At 43.5% G+C, this 24414-nt stretch overlaps 1 protein-coding gene across 3 annotated transcripts in view; it reads left to right on the top strand.

Annotated features, from left to right (window-relative positions):
* The window catches only part of LOC106569973 (poliovirus receptor), a 74193-nt gene that overhangs the window by 34133 nt on the left and 15646 nt on the right, over positions 1-24414 (top strand). The window contains exon 7 of one of the 3 annotated variants that reach the window (XR_001320595.3): positions 187-1172. The exons of 1 other annotated variant lie outside the window; for it this stretch is intronic. Coding sequence is in view for 1 of the 2 variants with exons in the window: in XM_014141769.3 (XP_013997244.1) it covers positions 187-737 (551 nt within the window). In the remaining variant the exon portion in view is untranslated. Of the gene's footprint in view, positions 1-186; positions 4282-24414 lie in introns of those variants that run through there. One more of the 3 variants, XM_014141769.3, reaches the window with a different exon arrangement.

Below are 24414 nucleotides of genomic sequence, written 5' to 3'. Positions count from 1 at the left end.
ATCGCTACAACACTGATCGAGACACCACCACCACCTCACTGACCGCATCTCACCAGGAGAGCACCAGAACAACAGTACTACTCCTACGGAAAGAGGCCCATTAAAAACCAACCAACCCCCCTCCCTTTCCTCCCCCCATTTCTTTCTCTCCCTCTACCTTTTGCTCCCCTCCTCCCCCCTCTGCAGAGGCCATAGTGGACCCGTCCAACGCGGGCGTGGTGGCGGGGGCTATCATCGGCAGCCTGCTGGCCCTGCTGCTGGTCAGCGTGCTGGTTGCCGTCCTGGTGACCCGCAGTCGCCGGCAACGGCGCGGCTACCCTGGCAACGGAGAGCCAGGCGCCTACGGGAACAAAGCCCGCCTCTTCGGCGGAGCTGGCAACAAGAATGGAGGCACTGGGCCCAACATCAACGGGCCCATCTATACCTACCGCGAGAGTGACCCCGGCGCGCTGGCGAAGGTCAACGACTTCCACGGCCCGCCAGGCTCCACCCCCACCGCCCACGACATCCTGCTGAGCAGCGAAATGGATGAGGCGGAGCGCAGGAAGTTCGACGCACTCGACGACAGCCTGGAGGAGGAAGAGGAGCGCTACGACAGCTTCAGCGTGGGCATGGCGCCAGCCTACCACATCCACCGGCGCGACGATGAGATGGGAGGGGTCAGCATTTACCTGGATGACGACATGGAGTCACAGCGGGATGGGTCGGTCATCTCCCGGACTGCCATCTACGTCTAGAGAGGGGCGGTCAACCAACAGGGTCCAGGAGGGAGAGCTGAGGACAGGGAGGAGAGTCCACCACCAACCTCCAACCACCTCTCTGGAATGATACCAACAACCACCCTTCCCCTGCATACTATAGAGACATGCTTCGCTTATGATTATTTTCTATTAAAAGAAATCACTACAGAAACAAAACAAGGAGTTGAAACTGATCTGTAACTGATGGACAAGCAGAATGATGACTTGAGGGCGCTGCTGAATGACTAGACGTCTCGAAGTCAGTCAGTCAGTCAGTCTACCCCAAAAATTAAACGATGTATCTCCTCTTCAATGCTGCTTACTGCTCCATTTCATTTCAGCTTAGCAAGTGAAACGTGAAGAATGACCGCGCGACTGCATTAGTAGGCAGCTAATCCACAGGACTGCAAACATCGTAAAGGCTTTTTCTTGGTAAGGAAACGTACCATTCAATGTCACCTTCATGGTAAAACTTTAGACGCATTCATAGACGGTCACACCTAGTTCTATAACCACTGCTACTGCTTCAAGATGTCCTCCAGTGAACCGCGGTGTAGAGGGCAAGGAACAAAGCTGTAACTTGCTTAATGTGCATCAATCACAGGCATTCATACACAGTGTTATGTAATGGTCTTTGTATTATCAAGATGTTTGGGCCTTAAGGCCTTGTTGAAGCACATTTGGTTTTACTGACTATTAGGCAGAGGTTCGTCCCACCAACTTAGTTTCCAACTTCATTTTCATGCACTTTTCCTTCTTTCTAATGGCTTTGTGATTATTTTCTTTTACATTTGGGAGGCCGGCGACATGGTAGACCAAGCTGGGGGTGGGGTTTGAACGAGAGAAGTGGAGCGACCAGATCCGTTTGGGTTTTTTTCCACCTGAATGTTGGTGGAATGTCACTGCTAAGCAGGGGTCAGCGGGTCAGCTGGCACTGTCCGAGGTGTGCTAGCCTACCATGCTTAGGGTCCAAAACCAGCTTGTCTAGTTTGCCTAGGGACAGATAACAGACCCACTGACAGATGGACAGGCACACCCATCTCTAACTGGGCCTCCTGCTCTGCCTGTCAGTTTGACCAATTAAAAGGGAGCACACTCCATTTCCCCGGCAAGTCGATCAATGCGCCGTCTTTTTAATGGCAAAGAGATGTTTCGCCGCCGACGCTCGAGGATCAGAGGCAGAGGCGGAATATTTCCCTCTCTGTTTTTACCAGAACAAGCTGTTCCTACCCCGCATGTTTAATTCAGGAGTGGAAGAAGCATAAAAGTGTTGCGCGTTATCTTGTGCGGCGGGATAGAGGGATAGAGAGAGAGGCTGATTTCCGGCTGTTATTGAGTACTTGTGCGATTTAATCCAGTTAAACCAAGCTGCACGTAAGGCTGAAATTACGAAATTTTGCTCCCGAATACAGTAGGAATTATGAGGTGGTATGAGGTAGACCGTCTATGATCAATTATCTACTTAGACTTAAATAATATTTCTTCTTTTTTAGCAGGGCGGAATACTTAGTAGAGTTTATTTTTATTTTTTTACTGTATCTCTCTCTAATCTCTTCTGGCCTTCTAAGGGGGCAGTAACACATTAAATGTGACTGTGTGTGGGGGTATTTCTGACCATGTGCGATGCCCATTAGTTCTAAGCCTGGCCGGCATATGTGTTTTCGACTCCTGAGTGGACCGAATTTGACTCTCTGCCAGACCTGGAACGAGGGTAAGGAGCTAACCCCACCCGCAGTATGTTCCACTGTCGGATTAGCGGCGTACACTTTAAAGCAGCGGCCGCGCGTGGGTGTGCTGACGAGTGTGTCAATTGTGCAAGGGTGTGTGTAGCGCGATTGAACACATTTGTGTCGGCGAGTGGATTTTGAGTTTGTGTGTGTGTATCCCACACGCTGATTCACCGCGTAATAGCCCAATATTATGCAGGAGTTGTTTTGCATAATTTCATACATATGGATTGCTAAACCTATCATGATTTTATCTCGGAGTCATTCATCACTCATTTCATGCACAGTAACCTCACTGATGAAGGGGTTGGGGCACGGTGATAGGAAACTGCTTAGCACGAGGACCAGCATGGACATGAATATTTCACTGGTGGAGCTGGAGTGACTCTAAGGGCCTTTGGAGTGGTCTCCTGTGCCACCCCTGACAGATGAAAACTTGATTGGGTATTGGTATCCGGGCCGCTGCTCTGAAAATATTGTGTTCGACTCCTCCTCCTTTGCCTTTTATCACAGATTCATATCACATTATCAGATCATCACCACTGTGTCCAAATGAACGGTTTGTTTTCCTTATGTTTTGTGCGAATGGATATAAGCATTTTTTTAAATGAAGAAAAATTACAGTCTTGTGTGAAGTGTTGGTTGTGTATTTCTTGATGTAAAATATCCATTTAATGAAGTAAGTGTGTATTTATCTTCGAGACTTCCTATAACAAATGTTATTTAGAAGTGCTGTGTAGATTATGGTAAATCGGTCCATTATCACAGACTACTATTATGGGAATTGGTTGGAAAATAACCAATGACTAGGGTCATTTTGTACTGTAATTACATGTGTGTCAAGGCATGCATGTATCTTGTAGCCTACTGGTACATAGAGGTACATTATATTATCGAGGGCCTTGAACTCCAAGCTGTTCTCACCATCTTCTCCACACAAACACACACACACTCTCTCTCTCTCTTTCTCTTTCTCTCTCTCTTTCTCTCTTTCTCTCTTCCTTCCACAGGTAAACTCACACGAGAGCATATAATCACCCTCTCTCAGAAGATCTGTTTCACCCATAGAATGCGCGCGCACACACACACACACACACACACACACACACAAATATCTTTCCCCGACCTGACACACAACTTGAGTGCAATGCCTCCCATTGTTCCTCGTTGGGCTCCATCATCATTGTCCATCTCTACAGAGGCTTAAAACCTTTAATTCCCCATTTCCCTGTTTTTAAGAAGTAAACCCAGCACCAATTTCACATGGAATAAAAAACAAAGTTCCTGGAATGCAATTACTCTCCCTGTCTAAGGGCAGTGGAGGTGGTCATTTTAAAAAGCCTAATGGGTCAGACAGCCTACAATTCATGTCCGACTAATGTCAAGACAACCAAACAAAGCCTTAAATTCACCATTCCACCACGTGCAGTATTCCCTGTGTCCCTCGTGTAAATAGTATAAATAAATCGAACATAACGAGCAACATGCATGACTAATTGATGTGGTCATGTTAGCCCAGTTGCTGGCATAATAAGAAATTCATTTTTTTCGGCGAAATTCTACAGTGGGGTATGTTATTATTATTGTTTTTTTTCTTCTTGTGCACAATATAGACAGGATTATGACCTGGAGAATATGACTAATATTAAAATGCTCCTATATTCTCAGATGTTTGTCTCTCTCTCTCACTACAAGCTGCTAGTATAACGATGTTCTCTGTATCACCATCTGACATTGTGGGTGTTTCGTTCCAGTTTGTTCACATTATTTTAGTATTCTGGTGTTATTAAAGTATGATGGATTTGTAAATATGATTTTGAGTCTTGTGTGTGACATTCAGACAGCGTAGTGGTCCGTCTGTGAATTTGATTGTGTATGTAACATGTATATCGACAATGTTTTGCTTTAGCCCTTGCGGTTATTAGGGCTGCCTCGATATAGAACTGAAACGATTCGCATTATTACACCAGTGGCGGTTCCTCAGAGAAAGAAGGGATCGACCATCCTCAGTGAATTTCAGAAAAAGAAAATGGTGAAACAAAGTTTATCCTTTTTAGATTAAACTAAATATATTCACGTCACCAAATAATTTATTAAAACACAGTTTTGCAATGAAGGTCTACAGTAGCCTCAACAGCACTCTGTAGAGTAGCACCATGGTGTAGCCAGAGGACAGCTAGCTTCCGTCCTCCTCTGGGTACATTGACCTCAATACAAAACCTAGGAGGCTCATGGTTTTCACCTCCTTCCATAGACTTACGCAGTAATTATGACGACTTCCGGAGGACGTCCTCCAACTGATCAGACCTCTTGCTGCATGAACTGGCATGTTGTCCACCCAATCAAAGGATCAGAGAATGAATCTAGTACTGAAAGCTACAGCTAGCTAGCACTGCAGTGCATTACATGTGGTGAGTAGTCGACTCAGAGAGAAAGACTAGTTGAACAGTTTTGAACAAGAGAGGAAGAGGGAGCTAGCTATATTTCATAGTATATATTTTCACTTTCACTTACTTAGCCTACTCAAACACCCGGCTCTAACAGAGAGGGAGGCTTTGTTAGCTAGCTGGCTATGGCTGTTCGACACTGGAACTCTTCCAAGTAAAGGTAAGCTTTTGGCTTTATTCATTTATAGCCACCGGGGCCTGCCGGTGTAACTGCTAAACTGATTGCTGCTGACCACACTGTTCTGCATGATTGTAGCGGGTTTACTAACGCCTTTAGTTCTAGTAGCTATGCCTATGTTGACTATATCCTGACAACGATGTAGGCTGTGTGTAGCAGTCATGGTATGAAGGTTTGGCTTAAGTTGTATTTTTTTTTGCCTGGTCACAGACAGCTGATGTGTTCTGCACTGAAGTCCACTAGCGAAGGGAAAAGGTGAGAGGAGGAGAGCACATAGATGAGAAGTAATTCTATATAGATATTACACAACGAGCTGTTTGTATGTGTCTGGTATGAAAGTGAACTGTTTGTGTGATCAGGGGTGTATTCATTGCGCCGATTCAGTTGATTCAAAAAAAAAAAAGTTTTCTTAAACGGAAGCGAACAAAACGGGGATAAACATACCTGAATTTGTCCAATAGAAACTCTTGTTTGCAACCGTTGGACTAATGGTTACACCCTAGGTCAGCTAGATGCAGGCAAGACTGTGCAAGGTGGGATTGAATGTGTCACTGTCACCATTATTACTCAAAATTCTCTCAACCTGTACACCCACGTTGTAAACTTTCATTCATAGGCTAGTTTGTAGCAACCTCATGATGGGCACAGGGAAAATGAGAGTCATGTAATAGCCTAAACCTATCGATGTTCCTTTGAGCTGGGTGAATGGAATATGAAAAGTCATCCAATATGCTGTAATAGTAATAAGGCCATAAAAAAAAAGAATCATCCTCCCTCATCTTAAACGGCACCAACCGCCACTGTATTACACAGAGAACTGTCTGTTCTTTACGTTACATTTATCACATTGTTCCACAACATCCCTATCTAGACCAGTGTAATTACCCAGAGTGCTAGAGAAACTATAGGGTTATTCATGTGTAACAATGCTATAAAAAAACGTAGCGGAACCATCATGCCAAGACTACTGACGACAACGAGCAGTTTCTCAAGTAGATGCATTGAGGGTTCCCTGAATGAGTTGTTTACAACAAACAAGTTGGCTGGATGGTGCTATTTTAATGTTGGCTACAGTTCCAAATGATATTGATGGACTTAAATAAGGTGGCTTATTCAGACAAGCCTGTGGTACTACATTGCCACAACATCCTTGACTGTTGTCTATGAGAGAGAGCGTTTATGGTCATCCTGAGGCCACTTTAGGTCCTCGTCTGTCGCCTTGACTACGCCTCTCTGCGGCACTCTGTCAAACCCTCTCTTCATTCGGACATTTTTATCCTTGTTGACCTAATGCAGGCGATTGTGACATGAATGGCATAGTTTCAGTTAAGGGAACGGTAGTGAAAAAATAACCTTTTTTTTAAAGATCTCTGTACATCAGGGTTCTCCATCTGGCCCCGGGGTTCTCCAATTTGGCCCCAAAATAGAAAGACGCATGTGATCATATGCAAACGTAAGCAAGGTTTTAAATGACGTTTTAGTCAAATATTCTATCTCTTTGGTCTTTTTTGCAGTCTGCAAATGATTTGTAATTAATTATGGTCCGCCCCCCCCCCCCCCGACCATCCTCTCAACAAAAAATCGTCCCGTGGCTGAATCTAGCTGATGATCCCCGCTGTACATGGTGTGTAATTATAGTTTCCGAAAGTCAACCTGCCTCAAGTCTTCTGGCATGTAAAGGCTTTGAAAGGTTAGACATTGTTAATGACAAGCAACAAACAATTACCTCAGACAATCTACAATCTTTGGGTGTCAACTGACAAGGTGGAAGGATAGCAATTGTTTTTGGCGGGGCACACAGGCTGAATGTGAAATAATGCGCCAGGGCGCATAACGACTGAAATAGACCTGTTTTTATATTTTAAGGTAATGGAATGTCGTTTTTCCAAATTGTGTCATCAGGTAGAGCTGACACGCACAAAAAATGTGTTTGCATATTATTCGATTAGTTCCACGTTGTTTTGAACAGTGACTGAGTTGGAACTTGTTTCCTATGTGTTAGAGAATGTGAATTGTTATGGATTTTGTAGGTCACCGTCTATGCTAATTATTATTTTCTTCATTAGAAATAACCCTTTATCCCCCAGTATGAATGGAAGACAGGCATGTCAGAATTCCCAGGCATGTAAAAGTTCCATTCCAAATTAGAAACTAATTGTCAAGGATTATACATTATATTGAAACTGAGCTATACAAAAACTGTAAAATATACAGCCTAACACATTCTCCCATGGCATTACTTGTGGAATGTCATTGTTTAGACTAAGTAGAACATAAAATTGCACTGGAATGCTGAATGCCGGAATACTTGAAATCATTTTCCTCGACTCGCCAATAAGTGTCTCGCCCACATGACCTAGTAGCTCGTTGTTTACCTTTGGGGTTGGGACCTTAGCCAGAGGATGGCAAGGCTAGCAGAAACGCTTGATATCCTACTAAGTTCGGGTCTGCCGGCTGCTTGCCTGCCTACAATATATCGACAGGCCACTAATGACTCTGGCTGGCCAGTATTAATGGACCGGCAGGGCTGTGGACGGCCGCAGGGGGCCTTTCATTGAGCCCTGTGTGGACCGCCCTGGAGCCTAGCTGCTCTGCTCTCTCACCTTTCCCGCGCCACTCAGGCTGAATGGATTGACATAGATTGTCAGATAAATGGCCTAATGCGTCTTTTCTCCAGGTCAGTCTCTCAGCGGGATGGACAGGATTTGCTCACTGGCTGACTAGTTCGTCGCCTCCTGAATGTTCTCTCAGTTCCTCATCAGAAACTGTCACATTTGTGTCTGTGTGGCAAATTTAGCTGTCAGTTGTCACAGCACCTGAGAGCTCAAATCAAATAACATTTTATTTGTAACATGCTTTGTAAACAGGTGTAGACTAACAGTGAAATGCTTACTTATGGGTCCTTTTCCAACAATGCAGTAAAAATATAGTGACACGAGGAATAAATACACAGTGAATACCAATAACGAGTAAAAATTCACACCTTCCTAATATTGAGTTGCACCCCTTTTTCCCTCAGAACAGCCTCAATTCGTCTGGGCATGGACTCTACAAGGTGTCAAGAGTTCCTGGCCCGTGTTGACTCCAATGCTTCCCACAGTTGTCAAGTTGGCTGGATGTCCTTTGGGTGGTGGACCATTCTAGATACACACGGGAAACTGTGGAGCGTGAAAAACCCAGCAGACACACTAACCGGTGCGCCTGGCACCTACTACCATACCCCGTTCAAAGGCACTTAAATACTTTGTCTTCCCCATTCACCCTCTGAATGGCACACATATACAATCCATGTCTCAATTGTTTCAAGGATTGAAAAATCTACACTGATTGAAGTGGATTTAACTGGTGACATCAATAAGGGCTCATAGCTTTCACCTGGTCAGTGTCATGGAAAGTGTTCCTAATGTTTTGTACACTCAGTATTTCTTGTCATTTAGCAGAAGTTTTCCAAAGTAAGGTTATGGGCCTTGATCAAGGGCTCATCGGCAGATTTTTCACCTAGTTGGCTTGGGGATTCAAACCAGCGACCTTTGGGTTACTGGCCCAACATTCTTAACCGCTAGGCTACCTGCTGCCCTATACAGGGAGTACCAGTACCAAGTCGATGTGCAGGGGTACGAGGTAATTCTAAAAACAGCAGCTGCCAGGAAAAGCCTACAGTAACGTGTGATACCTGTGTGAAAGATCACACGTCCCTCGCTGTTTTTGTGAAATTAGAACACGCGTTACTTAAAATAAGCCTTGTGACTTCGTCAGCAGTGCATTTCACATTTCGCAGGTGTGGCGTCGCACGCGTGAACCTGTGCATGAGGGAAAACTCAGAGCGAGCTTAACTCGCTGCAGCACCTTTTGATAAGGCAAATGTAGCAACTGGATTCATTGTTTTTCCTGAGGTACTATGGGTTATCATCTGACCTGGAATCAGCCTCTCCTAACCTCTCTCAGTGGTTACGTGACAGTATCTGAGGTGATGTGGGTTAAGCTAATTGATCCTAGGACAGTGGGTAATGGACAGTCCAGTGATCGCTTTCCAGCTGATCTGGAATCAGCATTTACCAACCATCCACAAAGTGGTCACCTGTCGGTATGTGGTGTTATGCGGTCTACAGTAGCTAATCCGAACTGATCCCAAGGCAGTGGGTAATGGATAGCGCTGGCTCGCTAGCTACAATGACAAGGTTCAGAACAGAGAACCAAGGAAGTGACACTGAGACAGGGAGAGGAAGTTGACCGTGGGCACTTGGAGACTGGACATGTCATTTTTGGTTCGGCTCTCTGCACAGCGGTGACAAAAGCAAAGGGTGAGAGATATCAAACGGCTGCTCTTTTTCTTCTCTCTCTGGCTTGAAAAGATAAGACCGACACCCCTGAAATGCACCACTGCACCATCGCTTCTCTGGTGCCCATCGGCCAGAGCACCAGTTATCGAACCCTTTTTATGTTGGCTGTGAAGTGATAGTCATGCTCAGTCCTGCACCACTGCTCTCAGCCATATACTGTCTAGAGGGCTTTAAACTCACTACCACTTTATATATGTTTTCTCCTCCGTCTAGTACACTATCTTAAGCTCACAATTCAACTTATATTATTTAAAGGGGGCAATCTGCGACTGCTGGTATCTTCAGGAAGTATTCATACCCCCGGTCTTATTCCACAATTCAGAATGTTTTCTTTAAAAAAAAAAAAATGTTTATTGAAAATGACGACTTGATTGGAGTCTCTGGCCAATTTCAATTGTTTGGACATGATTTAGAAAGAAACACACCTGTTTTATATAAGATCCCACAGTTGACAGTGCATGTCAGAGCAGAAACTATCCCGTGAAGTCCAAGGAACTGTCTGTAAAGCTCAGAGATCAGAGATAGAATTGTGATGAGGCATATACAGTGGCTTCGGAAAGTATTCAGACGCCTTCACTTTTTCCACATTTTGTTACCTTACGGTCTTATTCTAGAATTGTTTAAATATTTGTTCTAAACACAATACCCCATAATGACAAAGCAAAAACAGGTTTTTATACATTTTTGCTAATTTATTAAAATAAAAACAGATGCAGCACTCCATCACTCTCCTTCTTGGTCAAATAGCCCTTACACAGCCTGGCGGTTGTCCTGTTGACAAACAAATGATAGTCCCACTAAGCCCAAACCAGATCAGATGGTGTTTCGCTGCAGAATGCTGTGTTGGCCATGCTGGTTTAGTGTGCCTTGAATTCTAAATAAATCACAGACAGTGTTACCAGCAAAGCATCCCCTACACCCCCACACCTCCTCCTCCCTGCTTTATGGTGGGAAACACACATGCGGAGATCATCCGCATCATGAACTTATTCTCTGCAGCAGAGAACTCTGGATCTTCGATTCCTGTGGTGGTCCTCAGTTTCATCATAGCGCTTGATGGTTTTTGCAACTGCACTTAAAACGTTTACAGTTCTTGACATGTTCTGTATTGACTGACCTTCATGTCTTAAAGTAGTGATGGACTGTCGTTTCTCTTTGCTTATTTGAGCTGTTCTTGCCATAATATGGACTTGGTCTTTTACCAAATAGGGCAATCTTCTGTATACCCCTTACCTTGTCACAACACAACTGATTGGCTCCAACGCATTAAGAAGGAAAGAAATGCTACAAATTAACTTTTAACAAGGCACACTTGTTAATTGAAATGCATTCCAGGTGACTACCTCATGAAGTTGGTTGAGAGAATGCCAATAGTGTGCAAAACTCTCATCAAGGCAAAGGGTGGGTATTTGAAGACTAAAATATATTGTGATTTGTTTCACACTTTCTTTTGGTAACCTCATGATTCCATATGTGTTATTTCATAGTTTTGATGTCTTCAGTATTATTCTACAATGTAGAAAATAGTAAAAGTAAAGAAAAACCCTTGAATGAGTAGGTGTTCTAAAACGTTTGACCGGTAGTGTACGCTAAAAGTTTGGGGTCACTTAGACGTGTCCTTAAAGAAAACTCTAGGCAGCGTTGCAAAGAAAAAGCCATATCTCAGACTCTCCAATAAATAGAAAAGATTAAGATGGGCAAAAGAACAGACACTGGACAGAGAAACTCTGCCTAGAAGGCCAGCATCCCGGAGTCGCCTCTTCACTGTTGACGTTGAGACTGGTGTTTTGCGGGTACTATTTAATGAAGCTGCCAGTTGAGGAATTGTGAGGCGTCTGTTTCTCAAACTAGACACTCTAATGTACTTCTCCTCTTGCTCAGTTGTGCACCGGGGCATCCCACTCCTCTTTCTATTCTGGTTAGAGCCAGTTTGCACTGTTCTGTGAAGGGAGTACTACACAGCGTTGTACGAGATCTTCAGTTTCTTGGCAATTTCTCGCATGGAATAGCCTTCATTTCTCAGAACAAGAATAGACTGACGAATTTCAGAAGAAAGGTCTTTGTTTCTGGCCATTTTGAGCCTGTAATCGGACCCACAAATGCTGATGCTCCAGATACTCAACTAGTCTAAAGAAGGACAGTTTTATTACTTCTTTAATCAGAACAACAGTTTTCAGCTGTGCTAACATAATTGCAAAAGGGTTTTCTAATGATCAATTAGCCTTTTAAAATGAGAAACTTGGATTAGCGAACACAATGTGCCATTGGAACACAGGACTGATGGTTGCTGATAATGGGCCTCTGTACGCCTAGGTAGATATTCCATAAAAAATCTGCCGTTTCCAGCTACAATCGTCATTTACAGCATTAACAATGTCTACACTGTATTTCTGATCAATTTGATGTTATTTTAATGGAGAAAAAATTGCTTTTCTTTCAAGAATAAGGCCATTTCTAAATGACCCCACACTTTTGAACGGTAGTGTATGTAAATGAGATATTTCAGTATTTCATTTTCAATACATTTGCAAAAAGTTCCAAAAAATATATTTTATTCATTTGGAATTCAGGCTGTAACAACAATGTGGAATAAGTCAAGGGATATGAATAATTTCTGAAGGCACTGTATATCCATTTTTGTACTTTTAAATGAATGATACATATCCATTTATTCTTGAAGAACATAACTTTATTAGGGTTCACATTTAGCTGATGCCATAATGTCAGCAAATCTTCCTGGGGTCCCAACACAGAACTAAAAAGAGATTTACAAACAATTACAATTTACAAAAAGACATAACAATCATTTAACAAGTAGACATTACAGAGGATTAAAAAGCTGACAGGTAATACATTTAACATTCAGTAGAATTTCTAGTAACACTAGTATCTCTCCAGTCATATGGTCAATCCAGTAGATGTACTTTTATTGTTTTCTTGAAGGTGGATTTACTTTGTGCCTAAGAAATGTGAGTTCAGTGACGGCTCTGTATAAAACTGTAGATTTGTCCTTGGTGGTGTCAGATGCCTTGAATTTGCCTGTCTGGTTTGGTGGTTATGCTTGTTGCTAGTATACGCTAATTGGTCTGAGAAATACTGTAGTTTCTCAAAAAATATAACATTCCTAAAGAAAATCAAGACTGGATAGTAATGTTAAACGGGAAGCCATGAGAGATGCTGGTGCATTTGGCTGACGTTAATTTGTGTAGAGCAATGAAGAGCTAGTCTGGCAGCCCTGTTTTGAGCGAGGTAGATCTTTTTAGTATTTTTTTTTTATACATGCCTCATGAGATTAGTTCAACTGTCTTAACCAATCAGAACTCAAATTATAAGCTTGTTATACTCTACTGTTTGTAAACAATGTAATTGTAAACCCACCCTATCCCTTAGCTGTTTCCCAAAACAGTGGTGAGGTGCCACTTTATTGTTAGAACTGTTGAGTGCCCCTTTAAATCCACAGCCATGATGTTTACTCTCCCATCCAGAACACTATATTTAGCGTACCATTACATTTATATTCTGTCCCCCAATGAACTTTCATTATTTATTCACCAAGCTATGTACAGAGTTTAGTTTCAAACCCATTCTCCAGAGGCACAACAGTGCCACACTCCATTCCCTCCACTTAAGTTTATGTCCCTCGCAAGCCTCCTGGTCATCAGCCCATTGCTCCATCCGACGGACCACAATAACCCTGGTTTCCGTGGCGTCACTTCAATCCAGTCATGGTTAATTGGTGGTGTTAAGAGTGGTTGGTAACGGAGATTGGCGACTCGCTCCACGGAAGGAACGCTATGCAACAGCGCCTCTGGTTCTCCAACATTCCGCTAGTCCTTTATGAGTTTGAGTATGTGTGAGGAAGGGGATATTCTTGCGCCTAAGAATAGATCTGTGAGACGGAAATGATTTTGATGCGAAGTGGAGGGTGTGTACGCGATTGTGTGTGTGTGTGGCTCCAGGCATTCTGCAGATAATTCCGTGTTTAATCCAGTACTTTCCCCGCCAGCAATGATTCCCAACAGGCAGCTCCCATTCCAGAGTTGTGCTAGATCATAGATCCTAACCAGGAGAAGAGATGGAGAGGAAAAAATGACGTGCTTCTGTACGTTCTGGGTTCATTTTCATTGTAGTTTTTTTTTTCTTCTTCTAATCATCATCTCTGCAGAGGGAATCAAAGATGGGATGACTAGGGAGTGTGTGTGTGGAGGGGGGTTGCTGATTGATGTGTGTAGGTCTGTTTGTAGATGTGTGTGTGTGTGGGTGGGTGGGTGGATGATTGGGAGTGTGTCTGTATAGGGTGTGTGTTTGTCTCGTTCTATTTATGTGTTGTACTGAACAGAACGTTTCTACAGTTTGTGGGAATGCCTATTTTATTATTTTAGATGTTTTTGTGGGAATGCCTTTGAATTTGTTTGTTCAACATCTATCAGCTTCTAGAGAATGTGAGGATTAGTTTGAACAAAAACAGCTTGGATTGTTTACCCTATACCTTTCCATCAGAGAGAGCATCGAGAGAGAGAGCCTTTTCATTCCTTAAATATTTACCTACCATTTCAGTGCGTGATGAAGAGCCACTCAACCCCTCTGTCCATTCTCATCTCTCTATCATCCTTCATCTTTTCACCTGTCTTTCTCTCGCTCTTTTCATTCGCTCCCTTCACCACCTCTCTCTGTCACCTTTCTCTGTGTATCAGTCACTCTCCCCCTCGTCATTGTGCAGATCACCATGTTGCTTCATATCTTGTATTTCCCTCTCTCATTTTATCCATCCGTCTACCTCTTGAATACACTCACTCACGTTCTCATTTTGAAGACTGTGGGAAATTGGGGTATTGTCATGTCAGTCTATCCCCTCTCCATCTCTCATCCAGCCGACGGATCATTTCTCGTTGTCAGGATCTTCACCCGGGATATCAGTTTAATTTGTCTTTCATCCCTCCCTCCCTCCATCTTCGTCTAGCCACTGCCTCTGCCCGACAAACGTCAGGGTGATATAATGGAGTCTCATATCCGCTTTCACATCACTCAATCCATATCGTCTATCTTTATTTGGTTAACTCACGGTACACGTGTGCTTGTGGGAGTGTACACACACACGTATGTACAGTAAACACATAAATATTCATACACCCATTTCCTCTTTCTCTTCCTAGTCTCCATTTCATTATCGTTCTTCCTCAGTTTTCCCTATCGCTCTGTCTCGCGGACACGTACGCCCACGCTGTCTCCCCCACTCACACAGCAGCATCACCAACAGAATCCAGTTCATCACGGCTACGCATCTCAAGGCCTCTTCCCTCGGCACACATGGAGACATCTTGCCACTACCTTTCACCGTCTTTACCGTCTTAATAAACTAGTCCATCCTATGACTCCCGTCTCTCTATTCTTCCCTCCCTGCCGTTGACCCAGCTGTCACTCCTTCATTCTTTCACCCGTCCAAGAGTCCGTCCATCCATCCATCCGCTTGCGTTAGCCTGACGAGTAGAGACGGCGGGTAGAGCCGAGCGCGGCTCACCTGCTCGGCCTGATTACACACGAAATCCTGAGTGGGCGGTTCGGCCCCGCGGTCTCAAAGCACTGACTGCTGGGTAATGGGCACCCATGTGGAGCCGCGCACCCAGGCGAAGATCCATTAGAAGAATTGTCGGACCTTTTGTTTCTCGGTGTCATTGTCATTATTATTGCTTTGTCTTTGTTTTAGGTACACAAACGCACATTCAATGTATCTCTCTTGCATCTTTTTCTGTATCTCTATCATTCTTCCCCCTCCCTCTCTCTCTCACCCCGCCACTGATCTATATGTCACGACAGTCATTACTGAGAGCAACAGCAGACTATACTGTCCCCCCCCAGTGACATAGTAACTAATAGGGAAGTCTAACCATGACTCTATCTACAGTTAATGACCTGTTGTCTCCATGACTGGGTGGCAGCACTGTAAAACCCCTATATTTTACTGTCATTTCTACCCTTTCCGTTGTGCCTGCCTTGTACCCTCGTTATTACGCCCCACGGCCCATTTCCCGCTATACTGGCGTCAGTGTTGTGATATGTGCCATGGCTTCTGTCTGTCGTGGGATGCCATCTGAACGGGCTGGCAGTCTGGCTGACTTTCTCCCACTGGGTCGCCACTCGCCTGGCAGAGCGCGTCTCGCAGTTTGCTGTGTGTCACCCATAAAGAGGAGGCGGGAGAACGACCTTCATGCCAGAGGGAAATTAAGTGGTGCGACGAGTACAACGGGGATCTTTATCGCTATGTGAATGCTATACTCAGTTAAAGCTATACAATATTGTACAAAATGCTTTAATTCAATTCGAGGCCCAATCTATTCAATCTCATTCAATATGACTAGAGAGGAGTGGGATCAGGATCTGGTTAATACTAAGTGTGCTGTCCATAGTTAGAATAACGTTATGGGGTACAATACAATACTGCCTTTAATTCAATTCAAAACTCATCAATCAAATTCAATGTAGCCTGCAGTGCATGAATCCTATACAGTAGAATGACACGATTCCCGTAGCATAGAACATGAGAAAAGGGCTCAACTCAAAATGGACTAATGTTAATGTTCACTGTTTAACAGGTGAATCTTTTTTGAAGTACTGTAGAAAATAATATAGATCAGCGCAATAATATAGGTCGGTGTCAAACTCATTTCCCTCGTGGGCCGAGCGTCTGCAGGTTTACGCTGCTCCCCTGGACTTGATTGAGGAATTAAGGTCACTGATTATAAGGAACTCCCCTCACCTGGTTGTCTAGGGCCTAATTGAAAGGGAAACCCCAGAACCAGCAGACATTCCATGTAATGAGTTTGACACTCTGCCCAGGGGCTACACACTGAAGAAACCCGGCCTTGTGCATAAATTACAAAAATGAAAAAGTCTTAACGTTATCACCGGTACATATTTTTTTCTAGTTACATTGTTTTGGCAGCACGGTAAAAATGTAGTTTTCTCGCGTTGGGGGGTCCGACTGACTGATTTTAGCATTGTCTGCAACGCCATTTGAAGCAACACGTCACCCAATGGGCAGGTCAGTGGGTTACCACACATATTCAAAAGTCCCCACAAACTGCCATGTGGGTCTATGGGTCTCTGTATCCTCTGTCCCCTGGGTTTCCCTATGTCATACCCGTTGTTGTAAAGGAATTACACTATTGACCTTTTATATAGCAGTGTTTTGCTGTATTCCGTAGATTGCTTGTTTGTCCGGATCATGTCTTGGGACCAAGAAGATTCCCCTTCAGGTCATTGGCGTCTTGCCCTATGCACTTAACGGCACGGAGATGATTACTGTAGTGCCTGATGGGATTCGCATCACTGTGTGTGTGTGTGTGATTGTTTGTTGTGGGGGAAAGCAGTTTCGAAGCAGAGTCCACAACGGTCAATCCTCGCTCTCTGTATATAGCTTGTGTGACATTTGGAACTCTCCCAATTCTGTTTATTTAACACGGGTCCTCTGTGTTTATTTAACACGGGTCCTCTGTGCATTGCAACACGGGTCCTCTGTGCATTGCAACACGGGTCCTCTGTGCATTGCAACACGGGTCCTCTGTGCATTGCAACACGGGTCCTCTGTGCATTGCAACACGGGTCCTCTGTGCATATTTAACACGGGTCCTCTGTGCATTGCAACACGGGTCCTCTGTGCATTGCAACACGGGTCCTCTGTGCATATTTAACACGGGTCCTCTGTGCATTGCAACACGGGTCCTCTGTGCATTGCAACACGGGTCCTCTGTGCATTGCAACACGGGTCCTCTGTGCATATTTAACACGGGTCCTCTGTGCATTGGGGTATTTTCACAACACACGGCTGAACTTGCGTTGTGTGCTCAGAGCGTCTTCAGTTTGTTCAGCGCATAAAGGCATTTCCATACGCAGTGTGTGAGCACGCTTTAACGCGCATATGCTCTCCATGCCACTGATAATAATTTGCGGTGTGTGTTCAGTGTTTGTGGCGTGTTGTGCACATTAAAGCTCTTGCGTTTATTCAGCGGGGCGCGCCGCTGCCGTGTGTGTTGGTTTGGATTTCCCATGTGTTCAGGCACTTTAGCCAAATGCAATGTGCCGCATATGATTATAGGCCCAGAATTCATAAAGCCTGTTTCAGTGTTTTCCCATTTTCTCTCTCTCTGTCTCTCTCTGTCTCTCTCTGTCTCTCTCTGTCTCTCTCTGTCTCTCTCTGTCTCTCTCCCACTCCTCTTCATTCTTTCTCTCTCCTACTATGAATAATAGAACAACCTGCTGCTTGCTATGAAATAGCAAAAAGCCCAAGAGTGTTAATGCTTTTAGGAGCCTGGATCAGTCAGTGTGTTGATGTGCCGTGTTCACTGGGAGGATTGAGGAGGCTGTCAGCTCCAGCTCACTTTATCCTGTCAACGTGTACGTGTCTGCATGCTGTATGTGTACAGTAAGCAACATGCGCTGTCGTGTCTGCGTGCTGCGAACAATCCACTTCATTTGTATGTTGTGTGTGTGTGCCCCTGTGCATGTGTTTCTGACAGTTAAACAGCACTATGTCTGTTTCTGCTGTGTGTTGAGAATTCGGGATGGACTAGTTTTCTTCTCATGCGGAGGCTGTGTGTGTCTACAGAGTGTAATAATTGTGTGTGTGCTCTGCTGTGTGAGGAATGAACAATGCAACCCCTTGCTGTGTGCATGGGATCTCTTGTACATTCTGTATCCGTGTCTGCGTCTGTCTGTGTGTGTGCCCATGGTTCTGCATGCCTCTCACACACCTTGCCATGTTAATCATATTCCATGTTAATATTCAGTGGTGGGGGGGTTTGTCTGAGTGTGTCATGGGGTGTGAGGATGGGGGTGTAACCAGTCCCCCCCACCGTCATCATCTGCGTGGAGGGACACCGACATGACATTGGTGCAATACACACACACAGATCCACACAGATCCACACACATTCCACACACGGCAGATGGGAAAGAGAGACATAGATCGGAGGAGAGCGAGAAAAGAGGAGGATGGAGACGTCTGAAGCACCCGGACAGCTGAGAAGGCCAGATGGAGAGAGTAAGAGAAATGGAGAGAGAGAGCGATGGAGGAGAGGAGGGCTACAGAGCGCTTGGTGTGACCTGAGGGGCCATTGGGGGCCGGTGTGGGCTGCTGCTCACATTTCCCCAGTTGGCGAGTTGTCAACCCACTCCTCCCCCCTCCTGACTCCCAACACGTTTCTCCTGATTCCCCTACCTCTCCACCCCCCTCTGTGCTCCTGACTGAGTAGCCCTCCCTCCTGTAGTCACTTTCTAGCAGTGGAAACGTGCTCCGTCTCTGGGGAGGCTTCCTACCCTCTGCCCAAGGGCTGTGGAGTGTGGAGGAAAAAGGGGATGTGTGTGTGTGTGTGTTCCATCTCTGTTGAAGGGCTGCGGAGTTATGCTCTGTTGAATATGGCTTGTGTGTCTGTGTGTAAACTGTAGATATTTAATTGTTTTTGTGTGTATTCCATCTACCCTCTGCTCTGTTGAGCACCGGTGGAGATGGTGTGTTTTTGTGTGTAGCCGTATCTCTCTCTCACTGTGTGTGTGTGTTCCATCTCGCCTCCGTCAAAGGGTCTCTGGTGTCCGCTCCTCTCCCCCCTCTCCTCCCGCCATTGGCTGCCCCTGAAAGGCTCCAGTCTCCTCTTAGGCCTTAGCGTTAGCGCTAGCTTAGCTAGGCTGCCTGAGCACGGAGGCTACCGCTAACGTGGCCTTGAATATAAATCACTGTTTGTTTCATGTCGAATGCCTTAACATCACATTCCTTCTAAGCCCAGTTGTCATACGACTGCTTAACACTAGCTCACATTCCTCCAACCAGGCAATAAAACGGTTTTATTTGGCACATTAGCCACATGGTAGAAAATCAATAGTGTTTTTATTATGTAGAGAGGACCATTGTATTCAAGATGGCCTCGGTTGTGTTTGTTGTAAGGGTGTTAGAGCACATTGTATTACCACTGAGCTGGGAAGAGAGCGATGGTGAGAGGAATGTGCAGGATTCTTTCATGACTTTTGGCCCCAATTATGCTAAGGCACAGAAATTGCATACAGAGATTATTCTATAAAGACTGTATGACTCATTATACAGTACTTGTGCCAGATTTTATTTCACAAACTGTAAAAGAGGGCTATGAAAAGCCTGTGATCATTTATGTGGGTTAAAACCCATTCAAACTTAGCAGTTATGCACTATATATGCAACGCACGCAATGCAAACGCCATCTGTTGAATTCCAAATTCATTCCGATTTAAGTGCAATGCACTTATATTTTAAGTATTATGTCATTTTTGGTAATATCCCCATGTATTTTTTGTTTTTTTGCACTGTCAGAATGCAAGCTACAGTAATGCTTTTCTTACACACAACCAGTCAAACTATTTGGGTCAATAGTATTACAGTGTATAGTAGGAAACGTGGGTTTTCCAGCACCAGTGTGTTTTTTTAAATGTAGGATATTCACTGGGAACATGCTGTATATGGTACTGTATGGATCTTCTGTTGCAGTCTTGATATTTAGGGCTGCAGCCCAGTGGCAGGCATTGCATGCTTGTTACCAATGTGCTACGTAGCCCTGAGGCTGTGTATCTGAGCGTATGTTCGTGTGGGTGTGTGCACCTGTGTAGGTGTGTGTGTTTGTGTGTCTTCTCCCCGCGTTAGCACTCCACTTGCCTCCGGTATCCACAGGTAACCGGTTTTGACATGCTTCAAAATCCTGGCTTTGGAATGCCAGGGCTGTGCTAACCTGCCAAGATGTCAGGGGGATCGTTTTGCGCCCCCTTATACATAATCCCCCCCCCCCAAATGACAAGACCCATTAAAATGCGTTGTGTTTTCCCATGTGCATAGACAGGAGAGGATCGTGATTTTTAGCACACAGGGCTTGACAGTTGAAACAGGTTGTACGTTAAGGGTGTATTTCCTGTGAATTATGTCTACACACACAGAATGTCTTCCTTTTCCTCTTTGGAACCCCCCCGCTGTTTTTAGCAACATCTTTGTCTTTGCAGTCTTGAATGCTTTATCTTCCTACTTTGGTGACACGAGAAGGTGACCGTGTATAAAGCTACGTTAATTAGGCGCGGTGACACTGGACAGCACAGTTCATTATGTTAATGACCCTGTTGATTAAGGTGTGTGTGTGTGTGTGTGTGTGTGTGTGTGTGTGTGTGTGTGTGTGCGGCAGACCTGGGAAGAAAATAGTTGTATTTTGTAGTTTTATATTTTTTTTAAAAGGATCATACTCGAGGTAGTGAATATAGTTTATATAGAGTTTCAACTAAAAGGCAACAATTTTCTTTGATATTCAAATACAGGTCTCAGAAAGCCAAATAACACTTGAAGGTATTTGAATATATGCAAGTTATTTGAAAACAAAATACATATTTATTTGATGGCTGACAAATATTTCATGAAGAACCAAACACTACAGCAGTTACTTAAATTAGTGTAAATATATGACCAATAGGACTTGGTTTGGAGGGCTTTCAGATATGAATCTTAATATAGCCTATAGCCTAGAGTTAAATACATGAGGAACATGGAATCACCTCAGCATTGGAGTGGACCACTTTTGCAGCTTCAAAATGACTACCAGATATATTTTCAGAATGAGTGAGACACAACGTAATGCACTGACACGTGACGTCAAATTCTTATGTGTCGTAACTTTGTGATTATTACAATAGCAACATTGTTGTTACATAGGACTTTGAAAATTGCTTTATAATTGTTGAGTAAGGAAGTGGAATAAGGAAGTCACTTCCTCTTGTGTACAGTACTTCTGTACAGTACAACCCAAAAGTTCATCATGCAATTAAAATGCATTTACCAAAGTGTTGTGTGTTATTTTATTACACAGGCACAAGAACAGTTTCATGTTAAGTGTTACTGAGAATGCTAACAATAACAAAATATGGCTTTTAAGTGTCTAAAGTAAACTAAATATCCCAAAACGGTGTTCTTTACCACAGCCAAGGTAGGAGGAAAATCATGTTAGTTGTATTTTGAGTAAACTATCCCTTTAAAGATGGTATAGTGTATGTTTGAAACAAGAACACTTTCCCTACCATGGACAGAAGTTCGCAGTTGTTTTTTCTAAGCATCCAACTTGCTGTTTGCAATGTTTGCAAATGGCTTTGGAATTTCTCTACAGTATTTTCAGGCATCATTAAATGAATTGCTGCTTTCAACATCTTCAGTGGCGTACAGTCGTTGAGCATCACAACTTATTTACTGTATCTGTACAAAATATAATTGGTTATTTCCTTTGACTTATGTAAACCTGGGACCATGAACATTCAGAAGAATGGATGTTTACAGAATGTTCAGATAGAAATGTATAGTGTAGATCAAAAATGACTGTCAGATAGATTGGAATAGTATAGGAGATTGCGTTTGCTATTCATTATATTTCTACCTTCAACATGCAGTTCCAGATACAGCCCTGCCATTCGTTGAAGGCAGAAAATCCTATGGTTTCTGAAAAGTAGTCACTTCCTGAGATCTGTATTCAAATAGTTTTAAAGGAGTATTCATTTTGGGGGGACTGTATTGAAATAGTTGCAGTCACCTCCAAAGTAAATATTTGTCCCCCCCCAAAATAGTTACTTTCCATAAAGCATAGTTAACCTGTTGGGTCTAGGGGGCAGCATTTGCACGTCTGGATAAAAAAAATGTACCCGATTTAATCTGGTTACTAATCCTACCCAGTAACTAGAATATGCATATACTTATTATATATGGATAGAAAACACTCTCAAGTTTCTAAAACTGTTTGAATGGTGTCTGTGAGTATAACAGAACTCATTTGGCAGGCAAAACCCTGAGACATTTTCTGACAGGAAGTGGATACCTGATGTGTTGTATTGACTTTAAACCTATCCCATTGAAAAACACAGGGGCTTAGGAATATTTTGGCACTTCCTATTGCTTCCACTAGATGTCACCAGCCTTTACAAAGTGTTTTGAGTCTTCTGGAGGGAGATCTGACCGAACAAGAGCCATGGAACGATGATGTCCCATTAGACACCTGGCGCGCGAGTTCATGTTGGGTACCCTCGTTCCAATACGTTATAAAAGAGTATGCATTCGTCCACCTTGAATATTATTCATGTTCTGGTTAAAAAAGGCCCTAATGATTTATGCTATACAACGTTTGACATGTTTGAACGAACGGAAATATATTTTTTCCCCTCGTTCATGACGAGAAGTCCGGCTGGCTTACATCATGTGCTAACGAGACAGAGATTTTTGGACATAAATGATGAGCTTTTTTGAACAAAACTACATTCGTTATGGACCTGTGATACCTGGAAGTGACATCTGATGAAGAGAATCAAAGGTAATGGATTATTTACATAGTATTTTCGATTTTAGATCTCCCCAACATGACGTCTAGTCTGTATCGCAACGCGTATTTTTCTGGGCGCAGTGCTCAGATTATTGCAAAGTGTGATTTCCCAGTAAGGTTATTTTTTAATCTGGCAAGTTGATTGAGTTCAAGAGATGTAAATCTATAATTCTTTAAATGACAATATAATATTTTACCAATGTTTTCTAATTTTAATTATTTAATTTGTGACGCTGACTTGACTGCCGGTTATTGGAGGGAAACGATTTCCTCAACATCAATGCCATAGTAAAACGCTGTTTTTGGATATAAATATGAACTTGATAGAACTAAAAATGCATGCATTGTCTAACATAATGTCCTAGGAGTGTCATCTGATGGAGATTGTAAAAGGTTAGTGCATCATTTTAGCTGGTTTTATGGTTTTGGTGACCCTGTCTTTGACTTGACAAAACATTACACACAACTCTTGTAAATGTACTGTCCTAACATACTCTAAATTTATGCTTTCGCCGTAAAACCTTTTTGAAATCGTAAAACGTGGTTAGATTAAGGAGATGTTTATCTTTCAAATGGTGTAAAATAGTTGTATTTTTGAAAAATTTGAATTTTGACATTTATTTGGATTCAAATTTGCCGCTCTTGAAATGCACCTGCTGTTGATGGAGTGCACCACGGGTGGCACGCTAGCGTCCCACCTAGCCCCAAGAGGTTAACACTATAATTATCCCAGATCTGGTGTGTGGCCTGCAAGTGCTCTGTGCCAGATACCATGTGCTTGAACGCATAATTAGGTGCGACAATGATTGCATGTGGCCTGCAATTGTTTGTTGATTACAGAATTGTCTGTGTGTGTGCGGTATACTCCTGGTTGTGTGTGATAGCGAGAGCAGACGCTAAGTATCTGTCAGAGCCCATAGACGTCCATGTGTTACTTCCACTAGTGTAACTATCTCTGACTCCGACTAGAGTATTTCAAACGGATTCCATTTTACCACGCCAATAGTGTTTGTGTGTTTCTGTCTGGGGCTCATCTTCCTTCACGCTAGCCTAGCCGCCACAGTAATTAGGCCGTATCATTAGTAACCATTAACATCAAGCACTGCTCATAAACCAAGCGTCAGTGCTCCGATTAACAAGCGCTGTGACCTTTGACTCCAAGACTCTGATGACGAAGAATGTACTACATACAGTAGTAGATTTTTGAATGGCCCAATGATTCCATGGTTCACTGCTCTCCGGAGAGGGTTCTGACAGAACTAGTGTGTCTGAATGAATTGGATGGCTTCCTCAGAAACGGTCATCCTTCGTATCCATTGCTCTTAGTCAGACAGAGAGTGCTGTGAAACGTCCAACGGCAGTGTTAGAAGAAAATCCATGTACAGTGTGTGCAAATGTAGAAGAGTAGGGAGGTAAGGCAATAAATAGGCCATAGAGGCAAAATAATTACAATGTAGCATTAACACTTGAGTGATAGTTGTGCAGATGATGATGTGCAAGTAGAGATACTGGGGTGCAGAAGAGCAAGAAGATAAATAACAATATGGGGATGCGGTAGTTGGGTGTGCTATTTACAGATTGGCTGTGTACAGGTACAGTGATCGGTAAGCTGCTCTGCCAGCTGATGGTT

This window comes from Salmo salar, chromosome 14 (genome assembly GCF_965601325.2).
Source record: "Salmo salar chromosome 14, fSalSal1, whole genome shotgun sequence".
Lineage (NCBI taxonomy): Eukaryota > Metazoa > Chordata > Actinopteri > Salmoniformes > Salmonidae > Salmo > Salmo salar.
This window is presented reverse-complemented; position numbering and strand designations above follow the sequence as displayed.